Source organism: Carcharhinus amblyrhynchos, chromosome 7 (assembly GCF_965287045.1).
Source record: "Carcharhinus amblyrhynchos chromosome 7, sCarAmb.v2.hapA, whole genome shotgun sequence".
Classification (NCBI taxonomy): Eukaryota; Metazoa; Chordata; class Chondrichthyes; order Carcharhiniformes; family Carcharhinidae; genus Carcharhinus; species Carcharhinus amblyrhynchos.
Window position 1 is genome coordinate 47,630,426 of NC_137330.1, and position 19,789 is coordinate 47,650,214.

The 19,789-nt window shown below is 41.8% G+C and overlaps 1 protein-coding gene across 1 annotated transcript in view; it reads right to left on the minus strand.

The window, feature by feature from the left end:
• The window catches only part of LOC145345587 (cytosolic 5'-nucleotidase 1A-like), an 82,473-nt gene that overhangs the window by 48,994 nt on the left and 13,690 nt on the right, over nt 1–19,789 (minus strand). Inside the window, exons 4-5 of the mRNA XM_080193423.1 lie at nt 17,129–17,251; nt 13,339–13,502 (exon numbers count right to left, since the gene is read on the minus strand). Coding sequence (XP_080049549.1) covers nt 13,339–13,502; nt 17,129–17,251 — 287 coding nt within the window. The remainder of the gene's footprint in view (nt 1–13,338; nt 13,503–17,128; nt 17,252–19,789) is intronic.

The following is a 19,789-nucleotide window of genomic DNA, read 5'->3' on the forward strand; positions in this document are numbered from 1 at the left end:
TTGAGCTATGAGGAGAGGCTGAATAAACTAGGCTTGTACTCGTTGGAGTTTAGAAGAATGAGGGGAGATCTCATTGAGACGTATAAGATGATGAATGGGATGGATAGGATAGAGGTGGAGAGACTCTTCCCGCTCAAAAAAGACACTAGGACTAGGGGGCACAGCCTCAAGATAAAGGGGGGGCGTTTTAGAACGGAGTTGAGGAGGAACTTCTTCACTCAAAGGGTGGTGAATCTCTGGAATTCTCCACCCGTTGAAGTGGTGGAGGCTGCCTCGCTAAATATTTTTAAGAAGCAGGTTGATGGGTTTTTGATAAGAGAGGGGATTAAGGGTTATGGGGAGAGGGCCGGAAAGTGGAACTGAGCCACGACAGATCAGCCATGATCTTATTGAATGGCGGGGCAGGCTCAAAGGGCCAGATGGCCTACTCCTGCTCCTATTTCTTATGTTCTTATGTAATGAAGAACTAGGAGCGGAGAATAGACCAGAGAAGCAAAATGGCAGGGGCCAAGAATAAGAAGGAAAGTGATGTCTCAGGACCTGTATCTGAATGTGAATGGGCACAAAAAGGTTTTTGCATTATGTAGGCATGGCAGAGATTAAGCAAAGCATGCTGTGATCATAAACAGAAAATAGTGTGTTACAATGTGAAACAGTCCCAAGTTGAAGTCTGAGGTTCAGGAGTCATGAAGGGATAACACCCACTTCCTGACCTGGTGAGTCAGCTTGGAGTAGCCACCAGCCAAAGTTCTGGTTCAGACTCAGTAGCAAAGAACGTGGAGCCAGAAGCTGTTGCAGGCTTTGAGTGTTAACTGAGGGGCAGATGGAAGCTATCAAGTGGATTCAGAGCTGAATATGAGCATAATATTAACCAGGAAATGATGACAGTTCATTCGAAGGTCTAGCAGATGTGCACAGTGACCTCAGGTATGGCAGAATTGCCATCAAATCCAGTGCAAAGCAAAAAGGGAGGACTGGAATACAGGGATTCAGAGCAGTGAAGATTGGGAGATCCATTGAAGTATAACGTTAAGGGATGGGTGTGGATGAGAATGAAGGCCAATAGTTTTCAGGAAATATTAGAAAAATAGTTTTCAGAATTTGAGCTCCTTGAATGAAATCAGCCTACCAACAGCACCCATTGGAAATTCAGACACAGGATTTTCTGACCATTTGATGACATTCACAATTGAAAACAAAGTTAGGAAATAAGCCCTTAGATTTATAGATAATTGGGACTATTTGGAGATGGAGAAGTTTGGTGCAGGAATTTTAGACAGTATTTCAACCAGGTAGGCAAACTAGTTACTGGCATAGAAAATTGTCCAAAGCACTTCATTTTTAATGTGAATATATGGAATCCAGCCAAACTATAGAGACGGCTGTACTGCAAAAGGGAAGTACTTACAAATTAAAGCATTAGGAAAATGAACTAAATCACGGGGAGCAGGGGCTGTGGCTGGCTATTCCATGAGGTTTTCATCAGATATCATTGTCTATCTCTGGAGACAAGTAAATATGGGCTGGTTAGGGGAGGGTCACAGGGATGGGATCACTAATGGAAAGAGTCAGGCAAGTGGGGTTTGATGCAAGGCCTGGCACAGGTGGCTCTTATCAGACACCACCCTTCCCATTACAGACCCCATTGAGAAGACACTGGCCAATCCGATAGGGTTTGTTGATTGATCTTCAGGTGGCACATGGGATCAGTGCGAGTTTAGGAGTATCCTTGAGCCACTGCCAAGTTCCAGTGGGTTCAGTGATTATGTTCTATAAACGGGACCGTTCCATGCATCAGCACGTTCTCGCTGCTGACTAAATGGGTGTTGGTTTCTAACTGGCGGGTCTGGACCACATGGCTTCCCCCATAATTGTCCATTGTCTAGCCCAATCCAACAGGCTACTAAACCAGGCTTGAAAATGTATTTGCTAAAAGCAGAGTATGTTTCAATTGGATTAACCAAGATATGGCATGTGGCATAGTACTGAGCTGCCTCACAGCGCCAGGGACCTGGGTTCGATTCCCAGCCTTGGGTCACTGTCTGTGCGGAGTCTGCACATTCTCCCCGTGTCTGCATGGGTTTCCTCCAGGTGCTCCAGTTTCCTTCCACAGTCCAAAGATGTGCAGGTTAGGTGGATTCACCATGCTAAATTGCCTCTCAATGTCAGGGGGACTAAGTAGGGTAAATGCATAGATTGATGGGGATAGCACCTGGGTGGGATTGTGGTCAGCGCAGACTCGATGGGTCAAATGGCCTCCTTCTGCACTGAAGGATTCTAAAAAAAAACCAAGACATGCAACAGGGAAACTAAAATACCAAAGTCTACAGAAGGAACAGGCATTACAAAGTAACAGGAGAGATAACATATACAGAAAGAATAATAGAGGAATAAATGTAGATTACCACTGAGGATAATAAAGGGAAGAAGATTGTTGTTACAGATGTGCTAAACAGGAGGAAAGCATAAACAGGGAAATGTTTTCACAAAGGGAGATCTGTACGTAAAGAATATATTATCGTGGGGGGTTTAAATTTGCCAGATGTCAATGAGAAAACAGGAGAGGAAAATTGAAATATTCAGAAACTGTGGAGCAGATAGAAATGATTTGTGATTGTTCTATTTGTCAGGGGCTGTGAAGAGTTTAATAAGATTGACCCAGTGGGAGCTGCTGAAAGTTACAATGGATTGAAATTTTGAAGTTGGACGCGGCAGCTTTAGCCTTGGTGCAGTCCAACTTTTGGCATGGAATGCGGGCCTTTTGTGAAGTTCCTTCATTTACGTACTGTTGGTGGGTGGGCCCACTGCTTGCAAATTATGTTCTGGGAATGTGGTCATCAAGATTCCTTGGGCCGAAAATGAAACATGTAGCTCCTTAAATAAGCACCTGCGTTTCACATTGGTTGCAACTTGTCTAATTTTGATCTTTTTCGATGTTTACTCTGCTGGGATGAGCCAGCATTCTGCCTATCCTCAGGAGAGGCAGAGACAGGTCAATGTACTGAGTGCGCCTTGCCGGTCACTCTGAAAATATTTCCAGCCAGACAATGTATCATTTTTGAACTTGAGGGTCACCCAGCTCAGCAATCTGCAAACATAGCAACTCAGGAAAAAGCACATTAATGCGGTTTCTGCAAAGGAATGCCAAAGAAATGTAACATTTCTGAAGAAGTTTGCCAAGATAGAGGACTGTCTTGTTATCTTGCAACAGTGTACTTAAATTGTACATCAACAACACACGGACTTATGCCTCAACCAACAATGCACTCATATTGTATGATTCCTTAATTTTTTACTCGAAAACTAGTACTTAAAAACACAAATTTAAGAACAAAGAACAAAGAAAATTACAGCACAGAAACAGGCTTTTCGGCCTCCAAGCCTGCACTCACCATGGTGCCCGACTTAACTAAAACCCCCTACCCTTCCGGGAGAAAGAAATGATGCATGAAGCACCTCTTATCTTTCCTGTAAAGATCTTATTGCTCAAATGGATAGGACTTTGGACACAGTCCCAAAGCTTTTTGATTTTATTTATTATTGTCACATGTGTTGGGATACAATGAAAAGTATTGTGTCTTGCGTGCTATATAGACAAGCATACCATTCATAAAGTACACAGGGGAGAAGGAAAGGAAAGGGTGCAGAATGTAGTGTTACAGTCATAGCTAGAGTGTACAGAAAGCTTAATATAAGGTGGGTCCATTCAAAAGTCTGATGGCAGCAGGGAAGAGGATGTTCTTGAGTCGATTGGTGCGTGATCTCAGACTTTTCTATCTTTTTCTTGCATGCTGCATGAACTTCTACTTTTTAAGAAGCCTCAGTGGCCACTGTTATAAGGGAACAGAATGTATTGAACCAATACCTTGCAGGCAAAGACTGTTACATTAAAAGCACTGAAAACTATATGACGTTCCACTAATCTGAAGCTAGGGAGATGCTGCAAATTCATTGTGAAATAGTGTGCTGTCACTCTGTGGCAGGTGACAACATACAATCTTCTTTTTCCTCAAGGAATAAGTTGTGCACTCAGGCATTCTACCAATTAGGTAACTTACCCAGCGCTACTCAACCAGAAGCTTTTTGTTATTTGTTCTTGGATTGCAACAATACCAAAGCTGCATTTTATTGCCTGCCACCTTTGACTCGGGATGATAATAGTGGAACTTCTAATAAATTGCTGCAATCCTGTGCCGACGCTGCTCCCAGATTACTGTCATGTAGGGAATCCCAGATTTTGACCTGACAATATCAAAAACAAAAGGCTTTAGGCAGAATTTACTTGAAAAATGCCAAAGGGCACGCCCATCCCGATTCCGGGGGTGGGTGAGGCTCAGAGAATAGCATTCCCCCTTGGTCTCGGGTGGGATCCTTGGTTGGATGTGCCAGTAAAATTCTGCCCAAAGTGACATTTATAGCATGAAAATCAGTACGGTGGTGCAATCTGGTACTTAGGTACTTAGCAAAAAGATTTCAGCAAGTTCAAGACGCGCTGTACCTGAGGAGTCATCTGAGCTCTTCAATGAAGGAGGGCTGCAACTCCACTGCTGTCATTCAAAGCAGGAGGAGAGCAGTGAGGAAAGCAGCTCCTCAATTCACAAAGGGGCCCCCTCACCTGTATGCTGAATGCCATAGAGGAGAGGTGGGCAACAATATACCCCTGGGCTGGCAGGAGACCCTCCAGCAAGGTGACACATCCTATCAGGGAGACAGTCGCAACACTGGTCAGTGACAGCAGCCTGCATGACACGGCAGGGATGCAATACCGCAAGAAGATGAGTGACCTATTCCGTTCTGCCAGGGTAAGTGTTCCCAGTTTCCTCCCTGCACTCCTCAAAATGTCACCTCGATCCAACATAATGTCACCTCGCAGGCTCTCAGGACCCAATCTCTCAAAAGCATCCTCACAGTCCCTAGCACTCCGCCTTACAACCCCTCTCTGCTTATACGCAGCTCCCATACATACCAGGAATCATCGATATCATGATAGACTGGTAATTCGGTATATTAAATGTGTTCTATATTTTGTGGTTAGCACATATTTTACATTAATAGGCAAACATCAAAATCGAACAGCTTGGTTGATATCCGGTTAGTTATGGCACATTGATGAGCAGCCTGGCTGTAATGCTGAAGACTAATGATTCTTTTACTTGCCTCCACTCCATGGTGTTCCTTTCTAGACAGAAAAGAAAATGCAAGGAATGCAGCATGTATTCCTGACCCTCAGGTCTGATTTACCTGCCTCCTCATCTTCCAACTTCAGCATCTCCAGGACAGCCATGCTTTCCAAGTCATTTGTTACACTATCATCCGACTGGCTAACCACTCAGCCACTGGGTGGTTGTCTCTGAGCTGGTGCTTGCAAGGTGAGAATGAATGATAATGCTGTGAAGGAAGGGCTGGTTAGCTTTCAGGCAGAAGGGCACATTGCTCTTGATGCTCTGCCTCTGCTTGTTGCTGGGGCACACCTGGAAGGAACAAAAAAGATACACAATCAGGGGCAGATGAGATGCTCAATGTCTGCAGCACTTTCAGTACAAGGTGTGACCTTAAGCATTCACAATTCATTGTGAGCGATAGCAGGCTACTGGTGCTGAAGAGGGGTGAAAAGACGAATGTTCTCATCAGCCTTTGCATGCTGCCTCACTTCCCGTTTTCTTTTCTCTCAATGCTTCATCTGTATATCTGTTCAAACCTTAGCAAGATTGCTCAACAAATGGAGTGCCCGGAGCTACAGGCTCCCGGTTATTACCAGCTACGTTGTTTGCTGGTATTGGTTATCAGCTGCTTTCTCCCTTAAGAAGAATGTATAGAGTTTGACAACTTGCCACTTGCCATTATTTGGAGTTAAACTCAGCAGTCACTTAGCATCTGATAATGGAGCAGTAACAGATGTAGGAACAGTGCAGCTACATATTGTGAGATGTTTTCACTGCTTCCATTTATATTGAGCTGCGCACGAATGTACATTTGTAAGGCAAGGGTGTGGTTGTTTAGGGATCACGGACACATTTCTGTTAAGTTGTATATGGTGACAGAATTAGGATAAGGTCATTGTAAATGTAAAACTTGATTCTCAGTCTACATTCTTACAGTGTGACTCCACACTGTGGAACAACTTCATGCACTGAATTATCCATATGCGGTCAGTGAAGATGACAAAGATTGCCAAAATCAAACCCTTCCTCTGTACTTGGACTATTCCTTGGACGAGCCTCCTCCTCCTCCCCTGCCCAATGTCAAATAACTCCTTAACATTATTTAGGAAAGGAATGAAAGGTAGACCCTGCTCCTGCAGCAGTGCATTCCCCCAGAAAGCAATTCCCAATAGCAAATGCCAACTCCACTGGCAGCCCCTTGATATCAGACTGATTCAAATCTCAGCACCTACAATGTAGCCAGAGAGGGTCTTATAGCAGCTAGGAATGCTGGCTCAGTTAACCTCTGCTCCAAAAATGTCACTGAGAAAAATACAATTGCATTTTCTTGCTGAGATGAAAAGAATGGGTTAATAGTTTGTACAGAAAGAAGCCTGTCCAATATTCGTTCTCTTTTAAATGTATTAATCTTCCATTGCTCGGGCAGCTATATGAACTTCAGTCTCAAGAAATGAATAAACGTATGCGGTAGCTCCACCTCCTCACACACAGCTTTGGTTATATTGAGTCACATAGATTCCTGAAGTTGCCCTTTCATGCATTTTCAATACTTTCCTCTCAGACTTCCTCATGTCACAACTGGTCAAATAATAATCAATACATTCAATATCAACTAATAGACAAGAGACAGCAGAAATATTTCCAGGAATTCACTAGTGCTGAACTCTTCCATCTCTTCAGATAAAACAATCTTTTGGTATCTTTATTCAAGCTTTGTTTTTAAGTCTATGCTTATCTGTGGCGTTAGACTCTACTCCCTCTAGTGTTGATTTTTATTCAGTCTACGTAGAAGAGCTAAATGACTTTCAGTTACCATAATATGAAGGGACACCCAGATGTCAATGTAGTCCATAATTGCAACCAGCAATTAGTTTTCAAGCAAAATGGGATGCATGCATCTAAGGGTGTGAGTGGCAGGGGGCAGGGCATTGTCGGATCAATGGTTGGGCAGAGATGCAGGTCATCTCACCTGGTCAACTATAAGGGAATCCCGGCACAGAGTATTGATATGCTAGGAACCTGGGACATGACAGATGAAAGCTCAGCTCACGAGAAGGCACACAGCTAGCAAAGAACTCTTTACCTGGTGCATAGGAGAGGTTCTGGGCTGTCGATGGGCAAGGAGGTAGGAACTGAGTGAAGGATGCTAAGCCTTATAGGCCATTCTGAAAAAGACAGTGAACATTATAATAGTGAAAATGATTATATTTACAGAAGTTAGAATTGTGACAATCAAGTGTTCACACATGCAACCAGTTGTGATCAAAATATCTTTATTTTCCAATGGCCTACCACTTCTTCTAAGTGCTCTCACAACATCTGCAACAGGTGTAGAGAGAGCCTTATGACTAGTTGGCCCTTTGCTTTGATGATTTTGGCAGCTGCTCTCTGGAGACCTCAGGGTCCGGGCTTCCTTTGGCTGTCTTTCTGTAGGCCTGTGCTCCCTCTGCGGTGACAGAGGACTAGGGTGGAGGGGTCAGAAGCTCAGGGAACTCAGAGGGAGTGGACAATCCCTAAGTGTCTTGTATGTCCAGCTGCTGCTCCTCCTCACTTTGGGTAACTGAAAGATACGTAGGTGCCCTATTCCCCTCTCACATAGCTACTACAAAAACGCACCCCTGGCTGCAGCAATGGAATGCAGCAGGAATGCATTCTGGCAAAAACTGAGGATGCTGCTGGACCACATTCTCCATGTTGTCCGCCATGTTTCCTCATGGAGACTTTGATGCGGGCACATGCGGACACAGCTTTTTCAGAGAGCAGGCAGAAAGACTCCTTTGACTTATGTGCTATTCCATTGAGGGCCTCCAACACCTCAGCCTCATGTTGCTCAGCCTCTTCCTAACTCATCACCATTAATTGGAAGAACAATTCCAGAGTTCTATCATCAGATTTGGACCTCGCATGCTTCTTCTCCAGCAATCCCCCGACTGCAAGGGAGCTTGATTGACCCTGCCACGTCCTATTGCAGACAGCTGTCCATGCAGTGACCATCAGAATGTGAAACCCTGCCTAACTAGAAATAATATCATCCAGATATGTATCCCTGGGTTGGTGGAGAGTGGGTGACTGCGGTGTAGGTGAGCATCTCTTCTCCTCTTCTTTCTCCTGGTTCCTCTTTACTCTGCAGCTGAAGCCTGACACAGAGCCCTCATCCTTCAGCCATGGCCTCTTCCTGGAGGCAATTGGAAGTGAAAGAGAAGACAGAAGGCAGCTCTGACATGGGGACATATTTGAATCTTAGGTTTCTATACCATGGATGGATGCTTACTGGGTAGATGCCCAAGTCCAAGTTCCCCATTTCCAATTGCCCAGCCCTGCTCCATGCCTGCCAGCTGAGCTGCCCTTTCTTTGAACACTGTGAGAGGCCTCATATGTGAACACTTTCCTCCTCTCTTCTCCCATTCTTGGCTGTTGTGCCTCACCTTCTCCAGCTCAAAGCTAACAGAGGAGATGGAGAGGAGTTGTATGTTGCATCCATTTGTCCATTGCAATTTAATTCAATTCTACATGTGGCAGGGCATAACCGGGTTGCAAGTTGTCAGAAGGATTGGGGACCAGCTCCCTCCAGCGTATTGAGCCCATCCACATGCGAGGATGAGGCTCAGACAGGTATCCGATTGACATGGGTTTTTGTGCTGCCTGCACTGAAGCCCATTTCCCTCACCCTCCCTTTCCTAGTGTTCTCTATATATTTAAATATGAAGAAATGAAGGAGGCACAATGGTCACTCCTCCACTGAGTGGATGTATTTCAGTATGGCTCTGAGGCATGACTGTGCTATTGCCACTGAGCCCATGTTTCCTGACGTCCTGGCTTCGTTGTGGTTTACGTGATCAGCTAAGGTTCATATACCTTGTTGGGCCTCCTCCATCCATTAGCCGGGTACAGTATATTCCTCCAGATCTTGACCCGATTCGGGAGGACACACAGTCAGGCATGACTGAACTTCGGCACCTGGATCTTCACCTCCCCTTCCTGACACCTCTGTTGCTTGTTCTGACAGTGGATGTCTGGGTGCCTTTTAAATATGATGCTCTGATCTGATAAGGGGCATGCCATCCAGCCCACTCCGCCATGCAGGATATCAGGAAACACCCAGCTGCATAACTAATGATGCAGGGGCCAGAAGATACCATGGGTTTTCCCATCTCAGTGGGAAACATTCCCAGTTCCCACCACAAAGCTTGGTCCCAGGTGGGAAAATTCCACTCTGACTCATCTGTCCATGATCAGCCACAGAGTTCCACTGAAGCTCAATCAAAGGTCAAGGACTGGTAGTTCATCTTTCATAATTAATAATGTTCAATTTAATTCCAATTATGTAGGGCAGTAAATGAAGCCATCACAAGAAAGTTCTACAAATTGGGAACTGGTGGACTAGCCTTCCTGGCTGTGGAGCAGTGGTCATTTGTTCAGTTTCCTTCCACCCACTTCCAAGAATTCAGGCTTATCTTGCTGGTCATTGTGTCGAATAAATACTCCTCTGTATAGAGCAAAGTTATGCAACACACGCTGGATACGAACAACGTTGACAGCCTTCCTAGAGTTACAGAGCAGAACTGCACCTAATCTATCCAGAGAGCAGAACTTCTGTTCCAACATGCCAATCATACATATTTCACAAGAACTTATACAGAAGATTATTTCATTTTCTTGTACTTGTGCACTGGTGTGACTAACTAGGGACACAGACAGTAGGAAATCCAAGCCCCTAAACAGCTTCTTTCCAGATTTCCTGTAGAAGGTAAAAGTACTATGGCTGTGATTGTAGTATTCTGTAGTTACTGGAATAGTTATGGACCTGTGGTCCCATAATACCAATATGGCTGATGGCATGGAATTTTTCAATTCAGGTATGTCACAGGGTTGATGTCAGATGGCCACATTGGTGACCGATAGCAGTGGGTGGAGTAAACCTTTTCTGTGAATGACTACTTTAGTTAGATAGTGGACACATCAGTGGTGAGCACAGCTACAAAGCCCAAACAGTGTCCAAGGTTAATCATGAGATAGGGCTAATGGTTTGTTTGAATGCAGGTGGGTATATCAATGGTAGGGCTGGTTTCACTACTGAGTACCTAAATACTCGTTAGCTAAAGTAGCTGAAGACGTATTTTGGTCCATGAAGAATGACTTGTTGATAATGTCGAATCCATAAAATCCAAAAATGTAACAACCGCATTGTGTAGACAATAAAATCAATTTATTTAGCACTACTCCAGCACCCAAGGCCTCTCATCCCATTTATATCTCATACTTCCAGCCAATGTACAATACTTTATATTTATCAATATCAAAAATAATTTGCCATTCTTCTTTCTACCTGATGGCACAGTTAACCTAATTTCAGTGTAAATCTTTAACTGCATCATCTGTTTCTGTAATTTATTATTATACAGGCAATTCCTTCAATTTAGTCAATGGAATACATAGCAATGATCAATAAAGCCAGGAGCCTCGCCAATGGTTTCTACCATTGCTAAACAATACCCTTTCTTTATGTACATTTGACTTTTCTTGTTCTATTATATAGCACTATACATTTATTTACATTTTCCTTTCTTTATCTCATGTTTAATTGACACAGATGCTTGTTGGATGCTGCACATGTACGTATATAAGTTATTTCTTATCTGTTATTGTTATTTATTCTCATCATATTGCCAGATATCTTGATATCATCAGCAAAACGTTACAACATTACAAAAATTTTCTCTTCTAAATCATGAAAAATATATAGCATCTTCTACAAGCTCAGAATGTCCCAAAGCATTTTACAATCAATACAGTATTTTTTTGAAATGCAGTCAATGCTGTAATGTCAGAAACAATCTCAACCATGTATGAATAATATATAGAAAGCAGGAATATAGACCAAGCCCTGTGGAACTTTATTTGTCTTTACCCCAAAGATTTTTCCATTTATCGTAAACGCATGCTTCTCATTGCCAAGCCAGTTTTCAAGCTGGCTAGCCAATATGCCAGGAATTCCATCATCTTTTTTCTTTCGGTCCGAAAGGTGGAACTTTATCAAATGCCAAAAAAAACTCAAAACTATCTTCTCAACTTAATCATTTTGATTTCTGATATGACTTACTGCTTTTAGATCCTGTTGGCGACTGTGCTTTTTGGATGAGAATCAATCTTGCTTAATCTTCTCAGGCATTCATAACATAAGAACACAAGAAATAGGAGTAGGCCATCTAGCCCTTCGAGCCTGCCCCGCCATTCAATAAGATCATGGCTGATCTGAAGTGGATCAGTTTCACTTTCCCGCTTTCTCCCCATAATCCTTAATTCCCTTGTCTATCAGAAATCTATCTACCCGTGACTTAAATATATTCAACGACTATTCATACTCATTCAAGACAGCACAAATATGGTTAACAATGCTTAGCTCTGTTTTGCTACCCTTTCAATGTTGAGATAACATATACTGATCACCAGCATGCAGGCAAATCCCACAAAAATGACCTCATTGTGAATCGTGTCTATTTTCTCTTTCATTGCCTTGAGAAATCTATGATTATTCTCCAAGATGAAAAACCAAATCTCTCTTTGTGTTGCCAAAATCTTGTCTTCAAAACAACATTGAAGTTCAAGGCAGGAAAGAACATTTTCAATATTCCAATAGACAAAGGGGAATATACCACCAAGCTCAGTCTTAACTCTGGTTCACCAGTTCATTCATGACATTGGCAACAATCAGAAAATTGTTGCTATTTTGTTATAAACTTTAAATAGATTTGAAAAATTCAGCTAAATAAAAATCCTTTAAAAGATCCCACTCTTATACTTCCAAGGGCTGTGTTAATGTGCCACAATCTTCATATCCCATTAGTTGTCCTCATGTATAAATGAGAATAAGGGAAACTAGACAATGACAGATAAAAGGAAAGGAACAACTCAAAAAGCAGAAGGGGAGACAGAAAAGAATAAACAATGAGATGTTCACACACATCCACACCATAATTACAGCAATTGGGTTTAAAGGCATATAACTTCATCAGTTAATAAATTGATAAGTTTTGGTGTTAGTGATTATACATACAGCAGGATGGAAAATTTGACAGCAAAAGGTCCATTGACTTTGGACGGGAAATTCCCACACCATGGTGGACGGGATTAGAGAATTCTGCCATATGAGTTAGAAGCACAGTCTGGAGGTCAAAGGAAAGGAAACCAGGAGATTTAGAATTCTGAAAAGTAAGTGTAGACAATACTGACAAAGAAATGTACCCAATAACAAATGGAAGTGACAAAAATGAAAACTGGAAGAAGAAATAAAATTTCTGACAAATCCCTTGGCTTTTATTTATTAATTGTTAGAATTGGACAAATTGCTTCTTAGTTTTTGAAATGGTTCCTAAAATTTGGACTTGAAGATCAGTTTATGATCTAATTAATAACATCAGATATAGAGATTACATAGATAAATTATTCAGATCTCAACAACCACTTAGATTATTATAATAAAGCCATGAGCTAAGTTCGCTGAACAAGAGCACAGTTGTTTACCTACAATAGTTTATCAATGTATTTACCTTGAGATCCTACTATGGATATGCATTTAAATCATTGGACTCCCTGTTACCTTAAATTAGCTCCAGTAGTAGAGGGGAACTTCAAAAGCACTAAGTGGTTGTCATCCCATTACCTCAAAGCTGCTGAAACTAAATGTGATGCATAAACTGCTGAGCACTGATAACATAGACATCAAATACAAAGTGAAAGAAATGCACTTGTCTCAACATCTTCTCACCAACAAGAAATCATTGCAGATTACAGTTTGGCTAAGTCAGACATGCCACAATCAAAACACATACTGTCATATTCCTTGGTGTGCAAGTATAGAAACTTTGATACAGATAATTTCTTTTACAGTGAAAATTGGTTTCATTCTTTGACACATGAGGACCAACTTTGAGTTTACAATTCCAATTAGAGGCTGCAACCATCCATCAGTATGGGCAGAAAATTGTGTGTTGTCTAGCTGTGATTTCCTGATACGTGCATTGTGCAAGAAAAGTTCTCTGCCAGCACTTATAAGGTCAGCCCTATAAAATAATTTTGAATTGGAAATGCCACAGATTATAAATATTCATGTTTGATGTAAATCATCCAAATCCCACATCGACTAAAGAATTTGTTGTTTAACAATAATAATTCATACCTGTGTTGCTGACCTGGAATCATGGGGTAAACTTGACAGCATATAACCCTTTTTATCGTCCTGTTCTTGCGGAATAAAGGAATCCCCATCAAATGCCACCCTTAGCTGCTTCTCGGAAAGCTCAGCATCTTTGTCAAGATGACATATCGTAGCTGCTGCAATTCCTGAAATGACAGAAACAAAGCTTTTTAGCTTTGTAAATTTGGGGTTTCCCTCCCTTCAAGTGACTACAGCAGACGAATCCCAAACCGTTTCCCTGCCTAGGGAGCTTACCATGAGCTTGAATAGAGCTTACCAAGATGAGAAATGAATGATGGTGGACATGTGGGTGGTTATGGCAAAACAGAACACTCTTTCCATTCAGTATTACCCCATCCAACATTTTGTGAGTCTAACATACAGCTTCCTTTACTTCTAAAACCATGCTGCAAGGTTTCCCTATCAGCTCTTTTCTTAGTAAGACGGGGAGGAGGGGGGAAATGGGGGCAATAAAATTGCAGACAAAAATGTTCTTTTTTAAGGCAAGGTCACAATCCCGGCCTTGATCCTTCTTTTGCCCCTTCCACAATCAACTTATCCTTTTTTGACCAGTTTCCTGTGAAAGCTGACACTGAAACCTGGAATCCAGGTCTTAACCCCATTGCAAGCCACCACCACACTGCTACCAGATTGGCGGTGGGACTATAGAATCATAAAATCCCTACAGTGGAGAAGGAGGCCATTTGGCCCATCAAGTCTGCATCAAGCACAATCCCACCCAGGCCCTATCCCCATACCTCATGTATTTACCCTAGCTAATCCCTCTGACACTAAGGGGCAATTTAGCACAGCCAATCCACCTAACCCGCACATCTTTGGACTTTGTTATGTCAGAAGACCGGTGAAATTTCAGGCCCCTCTGTAAGGGATGAATTGAATGGTGATTGATACTGGATGATTACTGCACACGATCATTTATATCTCAGATCTGTGGAAAGCTGTTCTTCAGACAAGAGTAAGGCTTATTTTAGTGGAATGTCTGCTGTGCACAGAAATCATCAAAAATTGTAATTTTTGATTACATGTAATTGATAGCATGTAATTAACTTTCCTTAATTTAGTTAAAGGATTTCCTTAATTAGCTTTGATATTTTCTGTGTTACAGGCTGTGTAAGTAACTAGTTGTTCTGACACATTTTTTTCCTGTGTCTGAGTAAATTCAATATTCAATAAGATCTCCTTCAATACTGTCAAGCCAAATGCTAAAAGGCATCTTTGATAATTATTAAAGTATCTGTGTTTAGATTTCCATATTGTTTATACAACTTGCTAGATGTTTTACTTTTTATGCTTTGTTGATGTGAAGGAGGTTTAAAATACTTATCCCAAACATATGTTTAAGTTTATTTTAGTTTAAGTTTATTTATTAGTGTCACAAGGAGGGTTACATTAACGCTGCAATGAAGATACTGTGAAAATTCCTTGGTTGCCACACTCAGGTGCCTGTTTGGATACACTGAAAGAGAACTTAGCATGGCCAATGCACCTAACCAGCACATCTTTCGGACTGTGAAGGAAACTACAGCACCTGGAGGAAACCCATGCAGACACAGGGAGAATGTGCAAACACTGCACAGACAGTGAACCAAGCTGGGAATCAAACCCTTGTCACTGGCGCTGTGAGGCAGTAGTGCCAACCACTGTGCCACCGTGCTGCCCCGCAACCTTTGTACAAGATTTTGACAACTCAAATTATCATCTTTCCTGGTTGCTACAAGCATCAAATATTAGGAGGACATCATAAGGGCTATGAATAGAATGGAATTCATTTCTTTAGTGCAGAAACATCAAAGATATAACATAACATTTTGAGAGGAAGGGCAATTTAATTATATTAAAGGAGCCGACATGCATCTGTTACATAAATCTTTAATATAAATGTGATCATAGCTAGTTGGGCAAATTTGCTGAAGGATCAGGGAATCTGATAAGACACAGAAACCCAGAAGTACTTGGAATCCATTTGTCAGTGATCCTTCAACCCAGATATAGTTGACCTCCAACGTGTTCATCCACCCAATCAGAATATTTTGTTGCTTTCGCTCATAGATTTTCCACATTGCTGGACCTGTGCTCCAGAACTTGTCATGACCCCCAAACCAAGTTGATCCAGTACAGTTACAACACTGGCATCAGTCTAGCAATGTGGAATTTTGCCCAGGTATGCCCTGCACAAAAAAGCAGGACAAATTAAACTCAGCCAAGTGCTACCCCATCAGCCAATCATCACTGAAGTGATGAAAGGGATCATCAACAGCGCTATCAAGTGGCACTTGCTCAGCAAACTGCTTACTGATGCTCAGTTTGGGTTCTGCCAGCTCCTGACCGCATTACAGCCTTGGTTCAGGCACAGACAAAAGTGCAGAATGTCAGAGCTGAGGTGAGAGTGACTGCCCTTGACATTGAGGCAGCACTTAACCGAGTATGACATCAAAGAGCCCTAGCAAAACTGGAGTAAATAGGAATTAGAGGAAGGTTCTCTGCTGATTGGAGTCACACCTTAACACAAAGGAAGATGGTTGATGTTGCTGGGGGTCAATCATCTCAGTTTCAGGATGGTGTCTTTGGCCTAACCATCTTCAACTGCTTCTTCAGTGACCCTCCTTCCATCATTAAGTCAAAAGTGGGGATATGTACTGATGAATGCAAGATATTCAGCACCATTCGTGACTCCTCAGATATAGAAGCAGTCAATGGCCAAATGCAGCTACATTAAGACAATATTGAGGCTTGGGCTGACAAATAGCAAATAACATTCATGTCATCCAAATGACCATCTCCAATAAGAGAAAATCTAACCATCAACCCTTGACATTTAATGGCATTAGCATTGCTGAATTCCCCACTATCAACATCCTGTCTTTACCATTGACCAGAAACAACACTGCACTAGCCATATAAATACTGTGGCTACAAGAGCAAGTCAGAGGCTAGGAATCCTGTGGCAAGTATCTCACCTCCTGATTTCCCAAAGCCTGTACACCATCTACAAGGCACAAATCAGGAATGTAATGGAATTCTCTCCACTTACCTGGATAAGTGCAGTTCCATCAACACTCAAGAAGCTCAATACCATGCAGCACAAAGCAGCCCACTTTGATTGGCACCCCGTCCGCAAACATTCACTCTGCTTTGCAGAACTTTTTCACTCAATCCGCAAGCATGACCCCAATGTTCCTGTCATTTGCCATTTCAACTTATCATCTTTGTTCTCATATCCAAATGTCTGTTCTTAGCCTGCTGCAATGTTTCAGCAATGCACAACTAAAACTGTCAGAATCGTACAGCATCTTCTGATTAGACACTTTACAGCCTCTGGACTCAACATTGAGTTCAATAACTTTAGACTGTAGCTTTTCCATCTTGAAGCCTTTTTTAAATCAAATTTTTGTTCTCCCACACACATACATCAGAAATGGTCTTTGAGAAGCAGCAGTGGAGAAATAAAACCCAGAATCTTTTCAGCAATAACAGAATGTCAAAAAAAGGACATTCAATTTTTCCTCAATGGATTAATTGATAAAGCATGGATGACTTACCTCATCCATAATTATCTTGTGATTTTGGGAGCAGTCTGTTCCAAATAACACACCGGGCCCTAGTGTATTCTGGATATCATTTTGATATCCAAGGACTAATGATGATGGTTGTCGTTCCTTAATATTCATGATATAGCTTGTTTTGCATGGAAGATTTAGGATATTCAAATGCAACTCATATTTCTGCAATGAATTAGTTCCTCCGTCCTTACCTTCACTTAATGCATTTGCAACTTTCATAGGATCTGCTGAGAGGTATAAGTTGGTGTTATAGGCCTTTAGATAATTGATAGGACTTGTTCCACCAGTCATACAAAATCTTTCAATTGATAAGCCTGAAAATAACAATTAAAAAAAATTAAACTGAATCTTCATTTTCAATTGTTTAATAAATTAATTGGCACTACCATTATTGGCATATTCCTATGTGATATCAAATATTTCATAGAATAACAAAGTGAAATTCCTTCCTCTCCAATTACTGCTATAGTTCTTCCAAAAACAAGCTGCACATATGGAAATGAATAATTCACACAATGAGTGGAAAGCAAGATACTACTAAAATGGAGAGAAACTACAAAGTGCTCTGGGTGTCCTTGTACATGAAGCACAAAACATTAGCAAGCAGGTACAGCAAGTAATTAAAAAGGCAAATGGAATATAGTCTTTTATTGCACCTGCACCTGTCAAAATATATTTATTAAGTGTGTATTCCTGTTGCTTCCTTTTTTTTCCTAAAATGCATTATTTCACACTTATCCATGTTAAATCACACCTGAATGCTTATTCTGCTCATCTATGTTTTCTTTTCATCTTTCAAAGTTCTCTTGACTGCTTTTGCATTGTCAAGATTGTGCCCCTATTCTCAAGTCCAAATTATTTATTTCAGCATCCTCCAGAGGTCCCAGGAATCACTGTATCTTTATATGCCCTGTTTGTGAATAGAACTCCCATTCACCAGACAAAGGGGCAGTGCTCTGAAAGTTAGTGGCTTTTGCTACCAAATAAACCTTTTGGACTGTGAGACTTCTTACTGTGTCATAATGACTCCATACATTTCTAAATTCTCACTTATTTTTAATTGAAGTATAAATGCTAAAAGCATTCCAATGACTATTATTGGTCTTCTTGCAGTGAAAGTCACATTCTCTGTTCACCTCGGCACTTTTGAACATTTCTGCACAATAAAACAAAAACTCAAAACCTTGTGCTTTTTAGTACATGCATTCAATTAATCATTTTTTATCCTCTATGCATCATGAACTTCTCGTTGTTACTTGTATTGTTGTTTCCTTAATTGAGGGTGTAGTAGTGATGAATGACATAACACTGTATTAATGATAAGCCCGGATACATTTCCATCAGTTCCAGCGTAATCCATTGCTGGAATCAATTTGGGTTCATTGCTCTCAGAAGTACCTGAAGCCACAGTGTGCAGGGCTGGCTGATGGCGCTGAACTGATGCTGATTCAAGTGCTAACTGGATGCTACTATGCCTAAGCCATTACCACACAACATTTTCTTAAAGTGATCCTTCATCAGTGGAATCATCTTCAGCACTTTCTCATCGTTACCAAAGATATGTATCCTAAAGTATCTGAATCTATGCTGTTGTTTGGCGAATGTATTGTGCTGGCCCGTTGGTGCCTCAATGCTTATAATTCTGCCGACTCTATTAGCAAAGCCAGTGAGATATTTCACCATAGAGAAAACAAGGATACATTCAGTCAAATGGGTACTAGAATGATAAAGTATCTGTGCATGGGTGCAATCTCTGGATAGGTTTATGCTCCACTGTCTGCAGGTTTGCAGAGAAGGGATGAGGCTTAGAAAATTCCACAGGTGGCCTTCCTGCTGCCCTAAAAATATGCTGCCCTGGTTCCCTTTCCAAATCTAGTCCCTCCGAAGATCTGTTCACATGCTCCAGGTGCTTCTTTCCCACCTGACCTTGTCATTATGACTCCCAAGCCCCTGTTCCCTCATTCCCCGGGCTTCCCCTTTCATCTCAGCCGCAAAATTCCACAGTTACCTGGGCTTCTGCACTTGGACTAATGGGACTGCCAGTAGGCCCAATAGTTGCTACCACTCCTGGTGGCACTCATGGAACAAGAGAGCTGCTGGCTAATCCGATGACTGGCGGCTCCCCGACGTTGTTCTACCTCCCAACTGAGGGGCTGGTCTGGCCTCCAGCCAATTGGAGCATTAAATGGCTGTGGGGCAGTTAGCTTCGGTGGGGATGCGTTTCCCCAGTAACCCTTCAGATAGCAGGCTGGGAAACTCCATCATCCAAAAAATCCTGCATGCTGTGTTTGGAAACAGTCACACTGGTCCCTAACTTGTGGTTAGAATGGCAGTAAAGCTGTCAGCGTATGCTATCATTACTCTGCAAAATTGACAGAAATTTATGGCATCCACACATATGCATATAAACAGGAAAATCCAGAAGTTACTGTCAGGCCCAACATGTTTCCCCACTGGAAATGCTGTTGTGGTCTTCAAAAATGTACTCAGCACAGAAATCAAACTTCCTGGTTTATTGTTGATGAGAATTCATCAATCTCATTGGCTGCTCAGCTTGCCAATGATTTGATTGTTCTGGGGTGCTAGAGATTGTCTATAACTGGTGCCAGAATGAAACTGACATTATATTAAGGGAAATAAATGCTATGGTGTTCATTAGATCTTTGCAGGTTAGTTACTTCAATGTAAACAGTGCATGCCATATCTTCATTGCCGATACCATTGATCAGAAAATCCAGCCCATTGTTGAAACAGTGGAACACATGCCATAGGGTGAGTTTCATTTTCTCCCTAAATTCTCTATGATTAATACTGTCATAGCATCCTCAAATGAAGTTAAAGATTTCTCCTCT